Consider the following 20,575-nt stretch of genomic DNA (forward strand, 5'->3'; position numbering starts at 1 on the left):
ATTTATCTTCTGGGGACCATGACAAACCATCCAATAATAGAGACATTGCCATCCCTACAGATATGCCTCATTCACACATATCGTTCAATATTGCTTGGTAAGTTATAGCATCAAGTACAGTTTAAAGGTAAAGATTCTTTAGAGACATCCTCATCCTGAAGTACAGCATTGTACCCAACAACAGCTAAGAATAAACAGCTGTGGTTAACACACCAACAACTAGGGCTGTGCGATTATGGCAAAAATCATAATCACGATTATTTTGGTCAATAATTGATATCACGATTATTAAATACGATTATTCATTGACTTTGAAAACATCCATTTATTGAACTTTAAAACAAATACAAATAATAATTTGAACAGTACTTTTTAACTGTTGATTACCCTGAACGTATAATTCAACTGAAAAACCAATACAAAAATGATTAAATAAATGATAAATATATATTTACATTTAAATAAATAATATCAAAAATAATAAATACCAATAAACAAGATCAACAAATATTTTGGAGCGCACTTCCACAAGCTACTAAACATATAAATATGATAAATAAAAATAAATTAGACAAAAATGAATTAGATCAAATATGTTGCAGTGCACTGTCACAACCTAGCAAAGCAAAATAATTGTTTTTTTCGATTATGTTGTTTTCGTAATTGTGGCAGGCCAAAATCGTAATTGCGATTAAAATACAATTAATTGCACAGCCCTACCAACAACATTCTAACAACTACTAAAAGGAAGTCAGTAGCCTACTAGGTGTGGGATGCCTCATGCCGGGCTGCTGAGCCATCATGCCCCCCGCTGAGGGGGCAGCAGCGGGGGTCTGGCCTGGGCGGGAAATACTGCGCTGGTATCTCGGCAACTGAGCCCGCAACTCCTCCTACCAGACACACAGAGCAAAAGAGAACAAGTTATTAGAGACTGAGGCCCCACTCACACGGGAACGTTTGCGTTTATGCACAGTATGCGTATTCAAAAAAGTCTTCCGTTCACATGCATTCGTTTCATTTAACGTGTCTGTTCAAACGAGGCCGCTGGAAACGCTGTAGTACATATGCCGGGACTGTAAGTGGCGCTGTAACTTCCGCCAAAATACACCAAAAGCAGCGAAGAAGAGCAGCCCAAGCAGCCCCGCCGCAATGTTGCCATGGCTACCCTTCTGTTTAAGCCCCGCGGTGTATTTAGCAACATGTAGTTCATGTAATTCTCCATGTCTACTTGTTGCTGATGGTTGTGGTAGAGGAGCTGTAGATTTTGCACTAATATCTGTAGCATGGTCAGTAGCAGTAGCACTAGCAGTAGCTACTGACAGGTGTGTGTGGCGATTGCTGGTATTCAGCGGGATATAGTCATTTCCTCAGCATATGGATAAATGCTACGGGGAAGTGAACTGAAAGAAACCGAATCTGTGGATATTGCATCGACCGACCAAGAAGCACGTCTCCGTGGAGAGGACGGCTCAGAAAGAGAGATATTCTCTACAAACACCGGGTGAGATCGCACCTTTGTCAATATAATGGATCAATGCATGAAATCTGACTCTGTTTATTTTGTTTAAGGAGTATATTGGGCGTTAACAATTCTGGTTTGCCTTTTATAATATTATTTCATTCAAGAACCCCTTGTGCGTTTAATTAACACAGCTATTTTTGATAGTTGCTACAGCAGTGAGCAGGAGAGGCGGGGCTATCGCTATTTTTTCAGGAAATATTCGTATAGAGGTGATTACACGGACTCGGTTGACCCCCCAGAGCGTTTCGTTTGCAAATCTATCCACCTTGGGACCCGTTATCGTTTGTGGGGTCAGTTTCTATCGGCCTCATGTAAATAATAGGGCTATACGCACGCGAAACTATGCAGATACAAGCAGTTTTCTCCTCGTGTAAACGGAGCCTGAATCTCTGAAGATCAGCCAGGAGAAATAAACAAGGAAAGACTTTGGCTGTGTGAAAGACTTTCTCCTCACAATGTCTACTTACTTTGGAAAAATAAACGTATCAATGTCAAGCCTCAAATAAATGAACCGTCCCTTAAAGAATGACTGTAGGTGTGTTGATGTGTTAAAATAACAAAATGCCAACAAAAACATTTGTCAAAACCAGGTAAGAGAGAGCGTTGAAGGTGGAGCACTCACCAGTGAGACGTCCTCATCAGGGTGGATCAACTTACTGGTTGCAGTGGAGGTGGTGAGGGTGGCAGGCTTACTGGTCACAGTGGAGGGGGGTTTGGAGAGCGTGCTGCTGCCGGGGCTGAGCGCGGCTACAGGGGTCTGAGAGTAGGCCGGGAAGGTGGGCTTCGAGGGATCAGAGGAGGAGGAGGAGGAGGAGGAGGAGGAGGAGGAGGAGGAGGAGGAGGGAGGGTGGGGAGACCCTGACTGCTGAGGGAGGAGAGAAGAAAACAGAGAAGCTGGAAAGCATTTCATTTTCATAAAAATATAAACTGTAGTCATACTTTGTGGTTACTCCCATTAATGAGTGTCTATGTAGTGTATAGACCTGCTCTTTATGAAAAGGGTCATGAAATAACTTCTGTTGTGATTTTTCACTACTTTAATTCGGCCCGGTTTAAACTTTGGTTCAGCAAGAAGGGAAGAAAAGACAGTCAAGGTGGTTTTTGCACTTTTCATTTTTCTAATACGAGCATAATTGACACAAAATATTGATTTCAAATTGTTTTAGATTAATAAAATGTTGATATAATTGCATCCATAGCAATGTTATGTTATTAAGAAGCAGAATGCAGTAGTTGACCAATCAGAAAGTATTTAAGATGTATGCCTGTCATATATTGCCATAAAGTGGCCGAGAAGAACATTTTGATTTTGACAACTGGACATTACAAAGATTGTGTTTTGAGAGATTTAAGTGGGTAAATCAAACCTAAACTAATTTAAGTCTCCAGAAGAACACAGATTATCAGGCTTTGATTGTGCAAATGTGTATGTTCACTTCATAATGGCATGTAAACGCAAGTTTATAATTCGGGTCTAAGTAATCTCTATAAAACTGATGTAATAAAAATGGAGAGTAACCCTTTAAAGTATGACTAAATTCAATCTATTTTGTAGCCTGCAAGAAAACAAATCCAAAAGAGCCCGCTGTGCCCTAAAGCAGTTCAGAATAAAGAAGCTTCATTTACAAATCTGCATTACTCTCGATTGTCTCATGTTGTTACGGTGCTTAATCAAACCTTTCAGATGTATTCTATATATGCAGATTTGTAGCAAAACAAAACGCAAACAATGGCATTTTGCTAGACATTACACAAAGTATTTTCTAGCCCCATAATTGGTTAGAATGTATCATTTCTTACAATAACAGCTCAGGCAAATAAAACAGAATGAATTCCCAGGTATACCACAGCAGGCAAACTATTCAAAGTGATGTGCATGCCAGGTGTAAAGCTGCAGGGTGTCACAGTGGAGCAGGCAGACAGCAGCATACTTGTGACAGAGCTTTAGGGGAGGCAGACTGAGAATCTGCACTTGTACTTGCAACGCGACTGACCATCTGCAGCACAGGAGAGAGTCGAGATAACACACAGACACTCAAATCCAGCAACAGACACTTTTCTTTTACGCTGCTATGGACAGTCTTGCACTAATGTACATTCTCAAAGATATTGAAGTGACTGTTATTTTTGGATATATTGATTGTTGTGCTTTTATTTAGGTCTTAATGTGTGCATATATATAAATGTGTCTTTGATTGTGTGTATATAGGTATATATATGCATACATATTTTTATATATATTTGTTTTTGTATTTCGGGATTGTGGGAAACGATCTCTCTGTCTGTACACACAAACTGAAAGATTGACAATAAAGTTGACTTTGAGATGAGAAACATACAGATCATTTCTACATCCAGTAGAAGGATTGCTGTAAAAGTCTCCTTTATAGCAGCATGTTGGGCACAGAGAGCTACTCAAACATCCCTTATTCAAAAGGATAAGTGTAGCCCTATCAGACAACTGAGGGTGATGAGAAGTAATAAATGGTGTCATGAAGGTCTTACCTGTCCAGCAATGGGGAAAAGAGGCTTTGAGAGACCAGGCTGGGCGGGGGGGGCAGCAGGAACAGCAGGTCGATTCAGGACGTTATCAGCAGGGGGAACCTGAGACATGTGTGTGTGATGCCAGGGCGGTGGCCCACGGGAGGCATGCCTGATAACAGCAAGACACATTCATAACATGAGGGAACAAGTGAAGCCTCACTGCAGCAGTGTCACATTATATATTTACAAACTCCCATTGGAAAAATTGACATTTCAAATTAATAATTGACATCAAGGGCCTGACAAAGCTTTCTTCTAAGTGATGATAGATAACATGATAACAGAAGACATTTTTACAATTTTTTCAAAATAAATAACGGTCCTAAAAGAAGATGATTAGTTTATTAACCATCCTAATAGTTGAGGCTCTAAATAGAATATTTAGTATTAAATGATGATTTGCTTTGTTATAGTATCTTTATATGCTGATATTTGTTTTCTTTTTATGCTACTTTATTTATTATAGTTGTAAAACATGTTTATATTAAAGTGTTATCTTCTTTATTTCACATTTGACTTATTCAACATTTTAAAACATTGGAAAATACGTATTGTACATAAAAGTGATGATAAAAACATGCTATAAAAAAATATGAGATGCTAATCCTTAATGTATGTCATGTAAGAAAAAAAGGTTAACTGTGACTCTTGACCCTTTGATGATTCTCCCCTGGCACATGAAAACACACCAGAGACAGAACCTACAACATAAAAATAAAGAAATGGTATTTCTAGATTGTATGTGCATGATTGCATCAACAACTGGAGGATGGTAAGGCATAGAAATGGCAGGGTACTTCAAACATTGCTTCTGATGGTTTCTGATACATTTTAAGAATGGCGTTTATCTTTTTGGAGAATGAGTTCTTATTTTATTTTATTTATTTGGGTCTACAACAGATGATACAAATGTTTATGTCAGTAAATGTGTACTAACAGAGGCGGGGGTTTTTGTGAAAAAAACGGGGACAGAGCTGGCTGCTGTCAGACGATCAGCTGTGCGCAGTGGCGGTTCTAGATCAATTTGACTTGGGGGGCCAGGCTGGGGCCAGTTATTTTCTGAGGGGGGCACAATAAATGCAGGTCGAAAAAGACAAAGACAGTATGAAGTAATGCGCATAAGAAAACAATGCAATACAGTTATTGGTATTTGTTTCAGTACACATATTTATTTCAGATACTTATAGTTACAGTTTTTACGCTCTATGGGTCCGACTAGAATGACAAATAGCGTTACTTCCGCCTATTCCGTCAGCCATGAAATCGTTAAATCATAAAGCTTTTTTCTTTTTCTTTTTTTTCAGGCGTGCCACAGGGGGGTCAAAAGGTCAGTGTTAGGGGGGCACTGCCCCCCCCCCCCCCTAGAACCGCCCCTGGCTGTGCGGCGTCATCACAAACGGACGTCGCTTCACGTGATGCTCCGGAGGAAAGGACGTCCCATTACTCTTAAAACTCATTTCCCTGCTTCTTCTCCCTTCTCGTGGTTTCCTTGCGTCTCTCGATGCTTCCCTGGTGGGAGGGACTAAGACGCAAGGAAAAGATGCAAGTGAGGGACGCAAGGATTGAATTTTAGGTTGCAGTCGAATAGTCCAAAAATCAGCTCCTAACGTCTATCCCTATCGTCTATCCCTTGACCTCTGTGTGAAACGTCACGGGGTTAAGGAATAGTGGATAGGAGAATTCAAAAGGATTTAGGAGAAGAGACTGCGGTGCTTTGAGAATCCGACTGCACTTTCACTATCCGACATATATATGATGCGCCACTGCGCCAGCGGACGTCATGAATGTGCGTCTGCTGCTGTGGGGAAACTACAGTTTTCTATACAGCGGACTACATGATGTATAATAAGAACGACGGACTACTGTAAACTCATCTAGAGACTCTGCACCGTGCTCTGATGCTGTTGTTTTATGCTTTATGAACGTGGACAACAGAGAAACATATTCTTCGTGACCAAAGTTGGAATTGAAATAAAAAAGGAAAGTGAAACTTATGTCGCCCTCTCCCTCCGGTCCACATTAATACAAATGATCCCAATACGTATTATTGTATGAAAATATCTTAAAATAAATACAAATGTATTTATTATAAACGTTAGTCCTTAACATCTATCACTGTGTATATAACCATTCAAACGTCTTTTAAAAGTTGAACAAACCCCACACAGCTCAGTAAAGACTGTGAAATGTTGACTTTATTTGATCATTTCAGTAAAAACTAACGTTCATATTTCTCTTTTTGATTATAATACTGATGAACGTTCAAAACAAAGCACTTTGGCAAATTACCACATACGTTTTAAAAAGCTTAATAAGCACCTTGACTTTCATGATATCATTTCTCGGTCATAATCGGTTGTTTCCGTGAACGGCCGACTGTTGTGTGACGGCAAATGCTGAGGCCGCAAGACATTGTGGTGCAGCATTTTCTCCTTTTCTTTCATAAAGGAAGGTCCAGTGGTTCCTAAGCTAAAGGAGGTTATAAAGGAAGTTTGAAACCTCCTTTCCTATCATCTAGAGAATTCGAACGGCTCTTATCATGGCTGCCACTGAGGTACTTCCGGGTCATTTCACTCCGTTAGGAAGGTTCCTAAGCAAAACGGACTATTCGACTGCAGCCCAAGAGAAGTGAGATGCAGCCTCTGCACATACGGGTTCTTCTGCTCTGACAGCCAGGCATGACGTCTGTGACGTTTCGCTCTCTCAAAAGTTGGGCCATTTTGCCTTCATGCGCCAATGAGCAGCTCTCATAGGAAAGAACGAGACTCCGCCTCCGACGCTGTATCCAGTTCTTATTATACATCCATGCTCTTCCCTCACACTGAAGTGAGCACTGCTGAGGGTGAGTTGTGCTAGTAATTGTGTTGCAGTTTATTGCAATTTTGTGTGGTAAACCGGCTATTTAAGTTGATGAAAGTGATGTATGTTGTTTAGTGTCAATTTGGGTACATTATTAACCAGTTTTTCTTTAAGTTTCCACCATAAGAAATAGCATTTTGGGTAGGGTGACCAGGTGTCCAGCTTTTGTGTGATTATTTAAAAATAAGAGCTGGGAGGGAAAAAACATTTTTGACGGTTATACAATATTCATAATTAAGTAAATGTAACACCCTTTTCACCCCGGTTACACTTTTCATTTGCCCTGTACGATGGGCGCTGTAAGTGATGAAAGTGGGGGGTGTTGGCTTATCAGGCGTCCGCAGCTCACAGCCAAAGTGGGCGTGGGAGCGAGCGAGAGAGAGAGATAAATGCAATTTATGTAAACAACTTATTTCCAATGCACACCTTTATAATTATTGGGATAAACAGGTTTGAAATCATTTCAATGTATACTATAGGACAGTAAACCAAAAATATCGTTTAAAATGGGAGGGATAAAAAAATATGCATAAATAAATGTTAACTAGGTAGAATAAGATATGAATGAACAACAAAAATAAAATAAATTGTTATTGGCTGTGGTAGGTTATTGGTTATGTTCACATATTCATTTGGTTATTAAAATGTAAACCGATCTTTTTCATATGGGTGTTTAGAGTTGTACCCCCTAGATCTAATCAATAGTAATTGTGTGCTCAAAGTGCACCAGATTGAAGCATTTTACTTTACATTTTCAAACATTTCATACCCCCGGACCCCCCTAGAGGATGCGACGTCCACACCCCAATTAAAACATGTTCATACAATACTGAATACATTTGAAGCCTTTTTTATCTATATCACCTATGTCAATAAGTTTCTGTTTTTGTAGTGTATTGGTCTTTTGTAGAGATTTTTCATTTATTCTTTATATATTCTATTGTGTATTCCTTGGATACTTTTATATTTAGCTACTGTACGATTTTCTGGCAGGGGGGGGGGGGGCGCCAGCTAAAATCTCGCCTAGGGCAGCAAATTGGTTAGAACCGGCCCTGATGAAAAAACTGCAGCCTGGGGGCGGCTTGGATGATCAATAACATGGTAAAGATGTTGTATTGTTTTGTATCTGCTGGCTCTCAAGAACAAACCAAATACATATCCGTAGCCCGAGCTATCCATGCTTGGGCAATATTTACCATTGAGGATTTCTTTATTAGATTCAATAAAATCTCTGATTTATGCTTTTAGGAAAAGCCATTTAAATAAGTCCCTTTATACAGTATTAGGACGATATTAGACGAATAAATATACAGTACAGTATATGATGATTCAAATGCAGATATTTTGATATTGTTCCTCTGTTTTCATACCTTGTCAAAGCTTGTGTAAATACGTACATATAAAAATTTGTATATTATATTGTAGTTTTGGGTGAATTGAAGGAAACTTGGAGAAAAATAGACTAATCTAACAAATATTTAATATTTTGCAACTGGCTTTAATGACTGATTTAGGATTTTCTTTAAAAAAAATTACAGCAAACCATTATTATTACATCACCAATTATTTGGCTGGTTGGTTTGTCCTTGCTTAGATTCTTGGTAAATGAATTCCTATAGCCAACATTTATCATAATTTGCAAGCACATCTCTGTGTTTTAAGTAATAAGATTATGAAAACACTGTTGCTGGAATCATACAAATTAAACCCTGAAAATAAACCTACTTAAATTATACAGCAACTACTACTGCAGTTCTAAAAATGTAAAAAGTAATGATAAAACATATTTTAAGGCAGTCAGAATTATATTTTTAAAATATTGTACCAAATTTAAATGACGGTGTGTGAATATAAAATAGGCCTACTCATCCTACAGAGAATAATTGCCTGAATCTGCTGCACTTCACAGCCCCAGTGTGGCTAAAACATCATACTTAAGTTCTAAATCTGCAATACCTTGTCTATTAAAATATACGCTGTCCTAATGGTCAAATAAGTAGAATGTCAGGTAGGTGTTAAGGGTAAATGTGTATGGCTGGTGAGCATGAAATAGTCATTTGCAACAACAAAATGGACACAAACCAACTGAATTAATATCTTAACGGTAATAATATGACAAAAATAAATGTCTTTGTTTAATTTTGTGCAAAAACAACCTGTGCAATGACATGTGACATTTCCTTCTGCTTACTTAAAAAAAGTAATATTATATAGACTTATGGAAAATAAAAGTAACTTTACACATTTAAAACGGACCAAAATGCATACTACATTTAATTACAATTGTTGGACACTAATGCTTCTTTGTCACCAACAGACTCACCAAAAGAATGTTACATGATCAACAATGAGTGCTCTAGTCTTGTGGTAAGAGTGTTCTTTTGTATAGCATGTGCATGTGCATGTCAATGATTCAATACACAAATTATGATATGACAATCTTAAACCTTCTTTCACTGTCTTTAGAAACCACCCAAAAATGGAAGGCAGTTCTTCAGAGATTGGTGAGTGTTAAATGTTGTATATTATTAGAGTTAAGCAAAATGGAGTCATTGATATTGGTAATGAGTATAGACGTCTTTCATCCAGTAAGTCTAGTGCAATATGAACCAGTGACTTTTCAAGGAGTAATAAGTCCAAGAGCTGTCAATTAATGTTCATTAAAAACATTTACCCCTGCTATTGGGTCATTCCAGAATTGGAGGAACATTCAGACAACAACATTTTAGAAAAACGTAACCCTTTCTTTTATAATTTTCTGTTATGGATTTAAGAAAAACAGGTAGTAAACTTTTTCTAATATGTTTTTTTAGTTTCTTTTCAGAAGCGCTCAATGGTGGGCTAGAACTGTAGAAATACATTTTTAGAAAGTGATATTAACCTTTTTATCATCCTTTAATTCAAACACAGTTGTGTTCATTTTGTTATAACAACATTGTTAGTTGTTGCAACCTCAATATGCTTAGGCTACCTGGTGTAGCAATACAAAAAAGGCAATTCATATTCTGGGAAAATACAGTAATAGATTTAAAACATGTAGATTATGCCAAATTATGCATAAACATTTAATTTAACGAAAGACAATAAATTGAACCGCAGCAAATGCAACCCTGTAACTGTAGTGCAACCATATTACTCCTATGATAGTAACAGGGTTGCAAATCAATGCTTGTTAGCGTTTACCTCAAGAATGAATTATAGCTGCAGAATTATATGCTACTTTCAAGGCAAGGACAAACTTAGATATTTAACTAAATAAAGATAACTTTGAAAATATTAAAGTGGACCTATCATGCTATATTTGAATAATATAGTGTAGGACCATACCTATATAAGGCATATTTATACTTTTTTTTTTTCAAAATACCAAACAGATCATGCATTTTAGCCATGCCTCATTTTGCTCAATTTGACCATTTCTAGCTCTGGGCAGATTCTGTGAGAACAGCACCATCTACTGGCCTGGCATATGTACTACAGCGTCTCCAGTGCTTTCGAACGGCAATGGCCGTGGCTATCTCCTCCTGATTGGTGGAGTTGGCCCAATAGCCGTAGCGCCACCGTCCTGACGTCAGGACAGTGTTCAAATCTGGATCAGTTTTTATCAGATCCGTTGCAGCCCCTTTTTTAGAGATTTGGGTATGGAGGAAAATAGAGAGGGTTGTGTTTTCTGACACTTGGTGAGTTCCCTGGAACACCGGGGACACATATTCATGTATAAAAGACGTACAAAAGTGCATTTTGCATGATAGGTCCCCTTTAAGTCTTATTCTGATAATATGAGTAACAGGGTTGCGTTGGGAAAACACTGCACTCACATGGGCAATATTTTAATACAACTTAAAAGATCAGAATCCTGAAGACGTGTCACGCTGTAAAAAAACGCTTATGTGCACGGCCCCTCAAGTAGCTACTCTGCCATGGAAATAAGCAGTTCTTCTTTTCAGTCTTTATTGGTACGCCAAACTGGCTGAATATGTGACCCGCTCTATCGAAATCAGTCGGAAGTCGCAACGGCTCATTTCAAAATAAACGTGGATTTGCGGAAAAAACTATTTTTTCGGGGTTCGGGTGTTTTGTTTGATTTTAAATAAACAAAGTCTTGGCTTTCAGAATATGAAACTTTTATTTCCAAAATCACACGATAAATACATTTGTGAAGCTTGTAAAGGGAAGATGACAGGCACCTCTCAATCGCAATCTGCTGTTCCGTAGCGCAGCTCCCCCTCCCTCCGGCTGAAATTATGAATGTAAGGTATAGTAATCATAGATAACACGGCAGGGTCCGTTACAGTTTGTTTTCATCTGATTTCAATTAAACAAAGTCTTGGCTTTCAGAATATTAAACTTGTTTCGGCAAATTTAGATGATAAATACAACTATGAAGCTTGTAACGGCATATTTACAAGCGGAGAACGGAGTAACTTAACGTCACAGCAAGCATAACAACAGCCGGTGTTTCTCGTGAGTGTTTTCCCCGGGAAACAAACACAATATACACAAATGCAAAAATACACAAACACACACACACACATACACTCTCACCAGGGGCGGACTGGGACTAAAATTCAGCCCTGGAAACTGACCCAGTCCGGCCACATGAAATGTCAAATGTTAGAAATCCGCTGTTTATTATTTAAAGTTTTACGTCCGATTCGCTCCTTTTTTCCTCTCTGTACACAGCTCCAGTTTGGGCATTGGCCTGTCATCAGATTTCATTTTGAGTTGCTGCTGTAGTAGCGGAAGTTTAGTAAAATTATTTTTTATGAAATAATCCAAATCTCCACCCTCCATAATTGCACTTGCTTCAGTTGCTTGCTACTTTTTAAGGGCGGTGATGACAGTTACAGTACGAACTGAAGTTGATGCGATTTGATTTGATTGTGAGGCATGACGTGAGCCTCATCTGATTGGTCAATCCCTCAATTTCTTTTCACCAAGGGAAGCCAATTTCGGCTAGCCTCCTCTCGCAACAGAGTGCAATCTACTGTTTCACCATAACATCTAGAGGGGCGCTGTTTCACTCTTTGTAAAATACTCAATGAGAATGGGGGAGAGATGGACCGGCAGAATATTTACCGAAACTAAACGAAGTGTTTTTATTTATTTATTAAAATTATAACTACAATCCAAAAAAACAGGGGAAGCCTGGCTTCCCTTGGCCTCCAGGAGAAAACGCCACTGAGTTCAAGGGATAATTCTCACCCACCTCTTGCCCTGCACTTGTATGTGCCAGTTGAGCTGGTTCTTCCACCAGCTCAACTCTGTCCCTCATCATGAACGCAGGAGGCTGGCTGTATATCTGAACTCGCGCCCTCATCATTCTCTTCATCATCTTGCACTTGTTCTAAGCTGCTGCTGATAGTGCTTGTAGCAGCGCTGCTGCCAAAAAGGTCTGTCAATTTGCGACATTTATATGCATCATTTATATGCATCACCTGCGAGTTTATCAGTGGATGTTTGCTGGAACTGTTTGTAAACAGCGTGTTACCTGACGGACACACACAGCGTGACTCCGGTCAGGTAGAGACCGGTCTCCAGTCAGCACCGCTGCAGACTCGCTGTTTGAGGGCTTGATAACCCACTCCCCCTCCACACCGCTCCACACTAGTTGGTTTGGAACAGCACTTAAATGTGGCGGACCCTCCGCGAGGGCCTTCGTGTGGCCGGTCTTTTTTCTTCTTCGTGTGTGATTATTTGACAAATAAGAACCACACAACTGCATTAGCGGCCGCTGTCGCCCTCTGTCGGCCGTAAGCGCAACTTAAATGATGACTTGAAACAAAAAAAAATGTAAAGGGCCGGCCGGCCGTCAACAGCCCTTGACGACCGGCCGTTCTGTGGTTCTCCAGATTCTACAGATGGCCAGTCCGCCCCTGACTCTCACACTCGCGAGCTTCCCCCAGACCAGTAATCCAAACGGAAATATTTTCCCTCCGGACTATTTTGATCATTTGCTCCGCTAATAATCAATCAGATCGATGGATTCCAGAGAAGAGGAAACTTTGAAGGCCTTTTTCTCAAAATGATGACTCGGTGACAGTCATTATATAATGTGACGTATTTTGCTTAATATTTGGAGTACAACAAAAATCTTGATATCATTAGAAAGCTAGGAATCTCCTCTTTCCAACAATGTATACAACTCAAAATGTGTCTTCGGGTCAATGCGACTGATTTCGATAGAGCAGGTCACATATATTAAACTTTTTTATGACACTAGAAATGTACAATTTCTTTTACAGGATGGCGTGATCTGTCCTGTGAAAAGTGGACAGAATCTCATGTGAACTCCTGGTTGAAATGCATTGGAATAAAAGAAAATTACATAATTAAAATGCAAGAGGAGGATGTAACAGGACCAGTTCTCACAACTCTACAGAGGGAGTTCCTCAGCACCACAATTGAAATGAAAAGTGGCCAAATTGAACTCCTACTGAACAAACGAGATGAACTTTTAAAATCTAAACCAAACAAACTAAAAAAAGGAAGTGATTTAGGTGAAAAGGAGAGGGACATTGTAAAAGGAAAACTATTCAACCCTGGCCAAGAACCAAACCCCCTTTCACAAAAACCTTGTGAAGGAGCAGAAGGGGACAGTAGCCCTACGGAGCTGGATGCTAACTTAACTTCTACAGAAGGATCGTTCTGTGCCTTTCGTAACTTTGACCAGCATGAAGAAAACTGCAGATATATCAAACACAATGTGCTACCTCCAGAAACAGGAATTGAAAACATGATTGATCCATGTCATGAATATAAGTCCCTGGAGATTGCACACAAACTAGACCCAGAAAGACTCAAATCAAAGGTAGCAAGTGAGGTGTTAAGATTTGCATGTGCGTGCATGAATATGCGAAGCAATGGGACCATTCATTTTGGGATTATGGATAAAATAAGAGGTAAACATCAGCATGGTGAAATCATTGGGGTTCCTGTCAGGAGTCAAGTGGATTTTGTTGATGCACTAGACTACATTGAAAGATGCTTTAGAGGGTCAAATCAACAATGCGACACCAGGAGTTGCATAAGGAACCCCCGGTTCATTGAGGTCCTTGACAAGGAAACTAGTGAGAAAACATGGGTCATTGAGTATGATGTTGTCCCAAAGGCAAGCATTGTGAAAGACAAGCTTTTCTCTGTTGGTCTCCCAAAATTCTCTGAGAAGGACAAAAAAATCAAACTTGAAGAGATAGTTCCTTATCAGAGAGTCGGAGCTAACACACCACGCATACCAGATGATGACCTTGTTCTTTTCATTCAAAGACTCAAGGAGAAAGACCAACAGAGAAAAGAGGCAGAATCTTCAAGCAATCAAACAACTGTTGAATGTGAAGAAGATCAAAAGAGGAAACTCTCCATCCTCTTAACATGTGGGAACATGCATATGGACAACTCCATGTTCTACATCATAGTGACCAACACATTTCACACCGAGCATCTCAGCCACATTAGCTTCTTGCTAAACATGAATATCTTCTGTGTGTTTGATTTTGACCCTGATTCCAAAGAATCTGGTCTTTGTGGTAGATACAAGGAGCAGAAGGCTGTAAACCTTCACTTTCTTGATGACTACGCAAATAATGATCGATTAAAACATTCTGACTTTGTTGATTCGTTGCAGCTTTTTGAGAGACCAAGCTGGATGTTTTGCAATGGAAGAAATAACTTTCCCGGAGGAGAGAAACCCTGTGATGAAAAGGTGTGGATCAAAACAAGAAAGAAGAAACTGATAAAGGCAGTATCTCTCATCTGCAATGACATCCTTCCCAGGCAGTCATTTGTAGTCCTCTTCCTGCTCATGTCTGATATTGAGCAACCACTTGTTGAGACTTTCCATCAATTCTTTGCAGAGATGAATGGAAAGGATAATTTTACAGTAATATCTGAGTCAAAGAAAAATTACGAAAAATGGACAAGTCTTGCGCAGGTGTCTTGTGACATGTCTTCACTCAAAGAAATCAGCATTGTTGAAATGCCACTGAGTCATGTGGACGCCACAGTTCAAAGCATTCAGCTCTCAAAGAATCAACCCACCAGGACATTACCTGTCTCTAACGGAGCACTTTGCTTCTTAAAGTCAGTTGAAGAGGCTATGTTAGATTCTTTGGAAATCATCAGTGTTGACCAGTGTGATGATACAAATGTGGATATCATGAGTGAGGAAGAAATCCGACAAATTGAGAGAAACTTCTATCATGGTGGAAAGATAAAGTGGATCAATTTCTGGCTGTCTGACAAACAAAAGTGTGGAAATATCATAAAGAGGGATGCCTATAATGAAACAAGCACAATACTGGACAGGATTAAACAGCGTCACAAGGCCGAACGTCCCATTGAGAGTGTGAACATATATCATCAACCTGGCAGTGGTGGAAGTACAGTGGCAAGACAGATCCTCTGGAGTTGGAGAAAGAAAGTGCGATGTGCAGTGGTTAAACAGAGTAAGGACATCACAACTGTGTGTGAACATGCTGTGAGACTGAGAGAACATGACGAGAGAGACAAAGACAACTGTTTGCCAGTGCTCTTGCTCTTGGAGGACCGCAATGCAGATTATATGCATGATCTCAGGCGGGAACTTGGACATGTCATTGCAACCCAAAAAATAAATCCTTCTGTGTTGTGCTTTATCCTCCTTATTTGCAACAGGTCAAACAGACCAAAAAAGATTTGCACAGAATCATCATCACAAACAGTGGCAGTCAGACATCAGCTTACAAAAGCAGAGAAGCCTTTGTTCTCAGAAAAACTTAAGCAGCTGGACTTTGAACCAAACTTCATCCTCACATTTGTGCTGTGGAACGAAGGGTTCAATAAAAGTTACATAAAAGATTGTGTGGAAAACATTTTACTTAAAGTTGATCATTCATCACTCACCACTCGCCTCATCAGATTTGTGGCTCTCTTGAACTACTATGTTGAAGACTCTTACCTATCTGTATCACACTGCGAGGCATCTCTTGGCAGAGCTACCCATGTTGAGAGAGATCAGTGCCATGCCTTTGTGGATCAGCTCAGTGATGAAGCTCGGATTATTTTCATCCACCTTAATGATGAATCATCAACACACATCTCATCAATAAGGATTATTCATCCAAAGTTGGCGGAGGAAATTCTGACTCAGCTGTCTGCAATTGTTCCTCAGAGTGATATTGCCATGGATCTCATCACTGACAAAGTACTTATCAATCATAGGTTTGCCAGAGACGAGTTGCTGAAGTTCATCAGAGATCTTTTCATCAAACGCAGTAAAAAGAGCAGAGGTGATTCTGTAGACACAACTTTTTCACCCCTTATTGAGCATATCAGCAACGAAGAGGGTGGTGTACAGAAAGCTGTTGATCTCATGAAAGCTGCTTACCTAGCTTTGGGTAAAGATCCATACGTTGCACAACAGCTTGCCCGGCTGCTTTACACAGAGTTCAGATTTGAAGAGGCCCTTAAATGGGCAGAGGAAGCTAAATCTCTTCTTCCACTTGATCCATTTGTCCTTGATACTTTAGGACAAGTTTACAAGAGGTGGTTTTACCACTTGGTTGACACTAGGACACCATCCCCTGAAAGTGACATTAAAATCATAAGCACTGCCCTCAAAGGAATCTCTGCCTTCCGGGCCTCCGAGAAATCCTTAACGAAAGAGGATGTCAACTGTTGTTCGTACTACGGGGAAGTAGATGTTGGCTGCAGGCTGCTAAAATTCCTGTCAGAAGTCAATGTTTTTTCAAACAATACTGGAAAATCAGAGTTGATGCAGTACTTGTTAACAGACTACATACCAGAAGATGTAAAAAGACCCTGGCAGGGGTTTCATCCTCAGTTGAAAGGATTACAAAAGAGCTTATGCAATGCACTTGAGTGCATTTCAGAAGACCTCAGCTACTTTCAACCCGACATTAGCGAAGAGGATGAAGAGCTTGATGCGAGGGATCCAGAACAAGTGTACAATCCAAAAAAATGGCTGAGAAGGAAGAGTGCTGTATATGCTGAATTATTTTGCATTATAGCAGATGAGAGTGACCAAGCAGCTGAACGTGACAGTACTGACATTGCCAGTCAAGCTGAAGGGCTTTCTCCATTCCAAAGACAGATTAGGACCTACAAGCTTGGTGGAGGAAACTTTACATCCATCCTCTCATTTCTTTTTGACAAGCACCCACAGAGGGCAGGAAAAAAACTTGAGACAATTATTGAAATGTACCCAGAAAACCTGACAAGTTATAGCTTGGAACCAACAGAACTTGCAAACTATATTGTTTGCCAGATAGCTCTTAACTGTACTCTACCTGGGTCCTCAAAGCTCCTGTCCCTTGACAGACTTCAAAATCTCAGCAAGAGATTTATTACCAAGGGGAAAAACATGTCAGGTCCAAGTGCCCTCTTCCTTCTCTCCCTTCTGTTTTGGCCTGAATCTGGCAATGAACTCAGTTCTGCTCATGCTCAGCTCCTTTTATCAGCCATTAATGCACTGCAGAGACTCTTTGAGCAAAAAAGCCTTAATACTCGTCGGAGGAAACTGTTGACCCACTTCTTTCTGGCAAAGCCAAAAGGTCTTAACAAGTTTGTACACAAAACGGCTATCGAAGCACTGGTCAAAGGCACTCCAAGTGAACGAAACCTGAAATGGCTTGGAGGAGAAGTATGGAAAAACGAGGAAGTTATGAAGCTACTGCAACGTGTTGAAGGATGGACAGAAAATGGAAGGTTGTTTGTGAAAGGTGGAACCAGAGACGGCAAAATCAGGGTCTATCCTCGACATTCTGCTTCCTTGCCAAATGGAAATGAACAAGTTACCTTTTTCTTGGGCTTTTCATTCGATGGAGTTGTTGCCTGTGACATCCAAGTAATGGAATAATGCTCACAATGTTAATCTGTAAATATCGGTCCGGTCTTGTGACACATTGTTCTCTATGGGGTATGATTCTCCAAAAAAAGAAGCTAGTTCTGAAAACAGCTGTCAAAGGAAAAATGAAAATATAAAAGATTTTCTTTTTCCAATACGGAATACAAGTGAAAGGTTGAGTCTCAAACCGATTTAATGGGAGTATTAAGTAGTATTTAGGGTATTTGTATATATTTTTTTCCTTTAGTAATTATTTTGAACATTATTATGTTTTGATTTTAATACTTTTTGTTTTTTTAATGATCTAAAAAGAGCAAATGATTGTCCCATAAAGTCTGCCTTGTGTCTCTGTACAATCAAAAGCAGACAATCCCACGAGGAGATGGTTTGCAAATGTGAGATTTTAAGATGAAGGCAATACAGTTGTACATAACATGTAAACATATTTCATACTCAGAATTTATCAAGCATTTTTGTTTTCTAATACATTTTTTTATTTTAGCACTTGCCCTTAATGTGTTGTCTTTCTGTTCATTATGTAATTTCATCTTGAAATGTAAAAGTGCTTTTTACTTTTTATGTCATGTTAAAGCATGAAAACACAGCCTTCTTATGTTCTCTGTATCTAATAATGGAAGGATACAGGTTAAAAAGCAAATAAGAGATCAATAGGATGTATGATATATCTGTTCTTGACATGCCGGAAGATGTGTAACAAAAACCAAACCATAGTCTTTACTAATTGTTCTGCAAGTTGCTGGACACTGAGATCCAACAAGTAAGCTGTAAGGGTATTTTTATATATATATTTTCATTTGTAATTATTTTTAACATTCTTATGTTTTGATTTTAATACTTTTTTGTTTTTTTAATGATCTAAAAAGAGCAAATGATTGTACCGTAAAGTCTGCCTTGTGTCTCTGTACAATAAAAAGCAGACAATCCCACGAGGAGATGGCTTGCAAATGTGAGATTTTAAGATCAGGGCAATACAGTTGTACATAACATGTAAACATATTTCATACTCAGAATTTATCAAGCATTTTTGTTTTCTAATACATTATTTTATTTTAGCACTTGCCCTTAATATATTGTCTTTCTGTTCATTATGTAATTTCATCTTGAAATGTAGAAGTGCTCTTTACTTTTTATGTCATGTTAAAACATGAAAAAACATCCTTATGTTCTCTGTATCTAATAATGGAAGGATACAGGTCAAAAAGCAAATAAGAGATCAATGGGATGTATGATGCATCTTTTCTTGACCTGCCTGAAGGTGTGTAACACGAACCAAACCATAGCCTTTACTCATTGTTCTGCAAGTTGCTGGACACTGAGATCCAACAAGTAAACTGTACACGCCCTTATGAATGAGAAGACTTCTTCAAGGCTGAAAAGGGGCTACAATATGAGAGTTATTTCACTTTTCACTGAAAATAAGGTTTTTGCTTTTGCATTGACAATTGATAGATTGTAAATACTATATGCACATACCTATAGGCAATGTTTCATATGCAATAATGCTTCCTGTGTCACGGCTAGTGTCTGATTGTCAAAATGTGACTTCAGACAGCGATTGAGCTCATCAGTTACTGCATGAATCAAGAAATAAAGTTGTTGTTCAAAAACATGATACTTCAGTCTTGATTTAAATTCTACTTCATCTATAGTTTTACAAACATTTCCTCGTTGAATCAATACTCTTATGATCAAAAGATGAAATGCTTTACTACGGAAATATACATTCCACTAATATGCACCTTTATATTATTGCAAAAGTGATCTCTATCTTAGTCAAAATTCACAAAAATGCCCTAAATGAACAAAGGTAATTTCCAGGAAGTTCCTTTCAAGGAGTCCCATTAAGTGTTTTCACATACATAAAATAATATTAATAATAATAAAGGGGAGACAATAGAAAGCCACATTATAGTTATGAAACTGTTTATTTAAAGAACAACAATTACTATTCAGACATTGGTGCAAATATAACAAATAATATTCAGTAGTGTTTTTTTAAAGAGCATCCTAAAACAAATATTGCTGGGAAAGCTTCAGTTTTTGAATTAAAGAAACACATCTGCTGCACTATTAATAACAATGTATTCAATATTTCCTTAAGACTTTTTCATTGAGTAATGTTCGTACCTGGATTAGTATAAGGTTGTTTGTCCAGACATGTTGGACTGGGGCAGTGGTTCTCAAACATTTTCTGTCATTCCCCACTTTGAACAGGTGGGCCTTTTCAAGCCCCACCTGTTCCTCATCGCTCCAACCTTTTTTAGGATGAGAGCTACTTAAAAAAAATAAAACAAGTCGTGAGCTACTTTTACTCCTCTTTTTTTTGTTTTTTGCTGTGTATATATTTAGCACATTTTAACATTATGATATGCTTACCTTTAACCTTCGTTTGCTATTTGGGTCTGTGGGACCCCTTTTCAGTGTTTACTAAAAGAAAATGTATGCAATTAAATTATTTTAACCTGTTTTATTTGGGGGTGGACCTCACCTCCCCTAGGGGGGTCCGGGGGCATGCACCCCCGGGAAGATGTTTTTTTAAATGTTGAAGTGAAATGCATCAATCTGGTGCACTTTGAGCACAGCATGAATTGATGGATACAGCTCTCAACACTCATATGAAAGGGAGCTGTATACTTTTCAATGATCCAAACATCTTTAGAATATGATCACAACCAATAACAAATCATTTAAACTGGTTTATTCTTATCTTATGTTACCTAGTTAGCATTCTTTCATTTTATTTATGCATATTTTACTAATCACTCCCCTTTTAAACTGTTCTTTTT

At 38.8% G+C, this 20,575-nt stretch overlaps 1 protein-coding gene across 3 annotated transcripts; it reads left to right on the forward strand.

Annotated features, from left to right (window-relative positions):
• The first annotated feature begins 6,886 nt into the window (after positions 1-6,886).
• On the forward strand, positions 6,887-19,401 carry LOC117493137 (sterile alpha motif domain-containing protein 9-like). 3 transcript variants are annotated; one of them, XR_004556938.1, is made up of 5 exons: positions 6,887-6,908; positions 9,243-9,292; positions 9,392-9,429; positions 13,171-18,413; positions 18,983-19,401. XR_004556938.1 is itself a non-coding variant. In XM_034143569.1 (4 exons), exons 3-4 carry the CDS (start codon positions 9,405-9,407, stop codon positions 17,778-17,780), a joined length of 4,635 nt encoding a protein of 1,544 aa, XP_033999460.1. In that variant the 5' UTR covers positions 6,887-6,908; positions 9,243-9,292; positions 9,392-9,404; the 3' UTR covers positions 17,781-19,401. The 3 variants fall into 3 exon arrangements, 2 of the variants coding, with proteins under 2 accessions (XP_033999460.1, XP_033999461.1); XM_034143569.1 differs by having other exon boundaries at positions 13,171-19,401; XM_034143570.1 differs by lacking the exon at positions 6,887-6,908 and adding an exon at positions 8,009-8,026 and having other exon boundaries at positions 13,171-19,401.
• Positions 19,402-20,575: the final 1,174 nt, after the last annotated feature.

This window comes from Trematomus bernacchii, unplaced genomic scaffold, assembly GCF_902827165.1.
Source record: "Trematomus bernacchii unplaced genomic scaffold, fTreBer1.1, whole genome shotgun sequence".
Taxonomy (NCBI): Eukaryota; Metazoa; Chordata; class Actinopteri; order Perciformes; family Nototheniidae; genus Trematomus; species Trematomus bernacchii.

Coding starts and splice junctions, on each gene's coding strand:
- LOC117493137 (XM_034143569.1), top strand. CDS start 9,405: ATGGAAGGCAGTTCTTCAGAGATTG. Junction 9,430..13,170: donor AGGCAGTTCTTCAGAGATTG/GTGAGTGTTAAA, acceptor TTTCTTTTACAG/GATGGCGTGATCTGTCCTGT.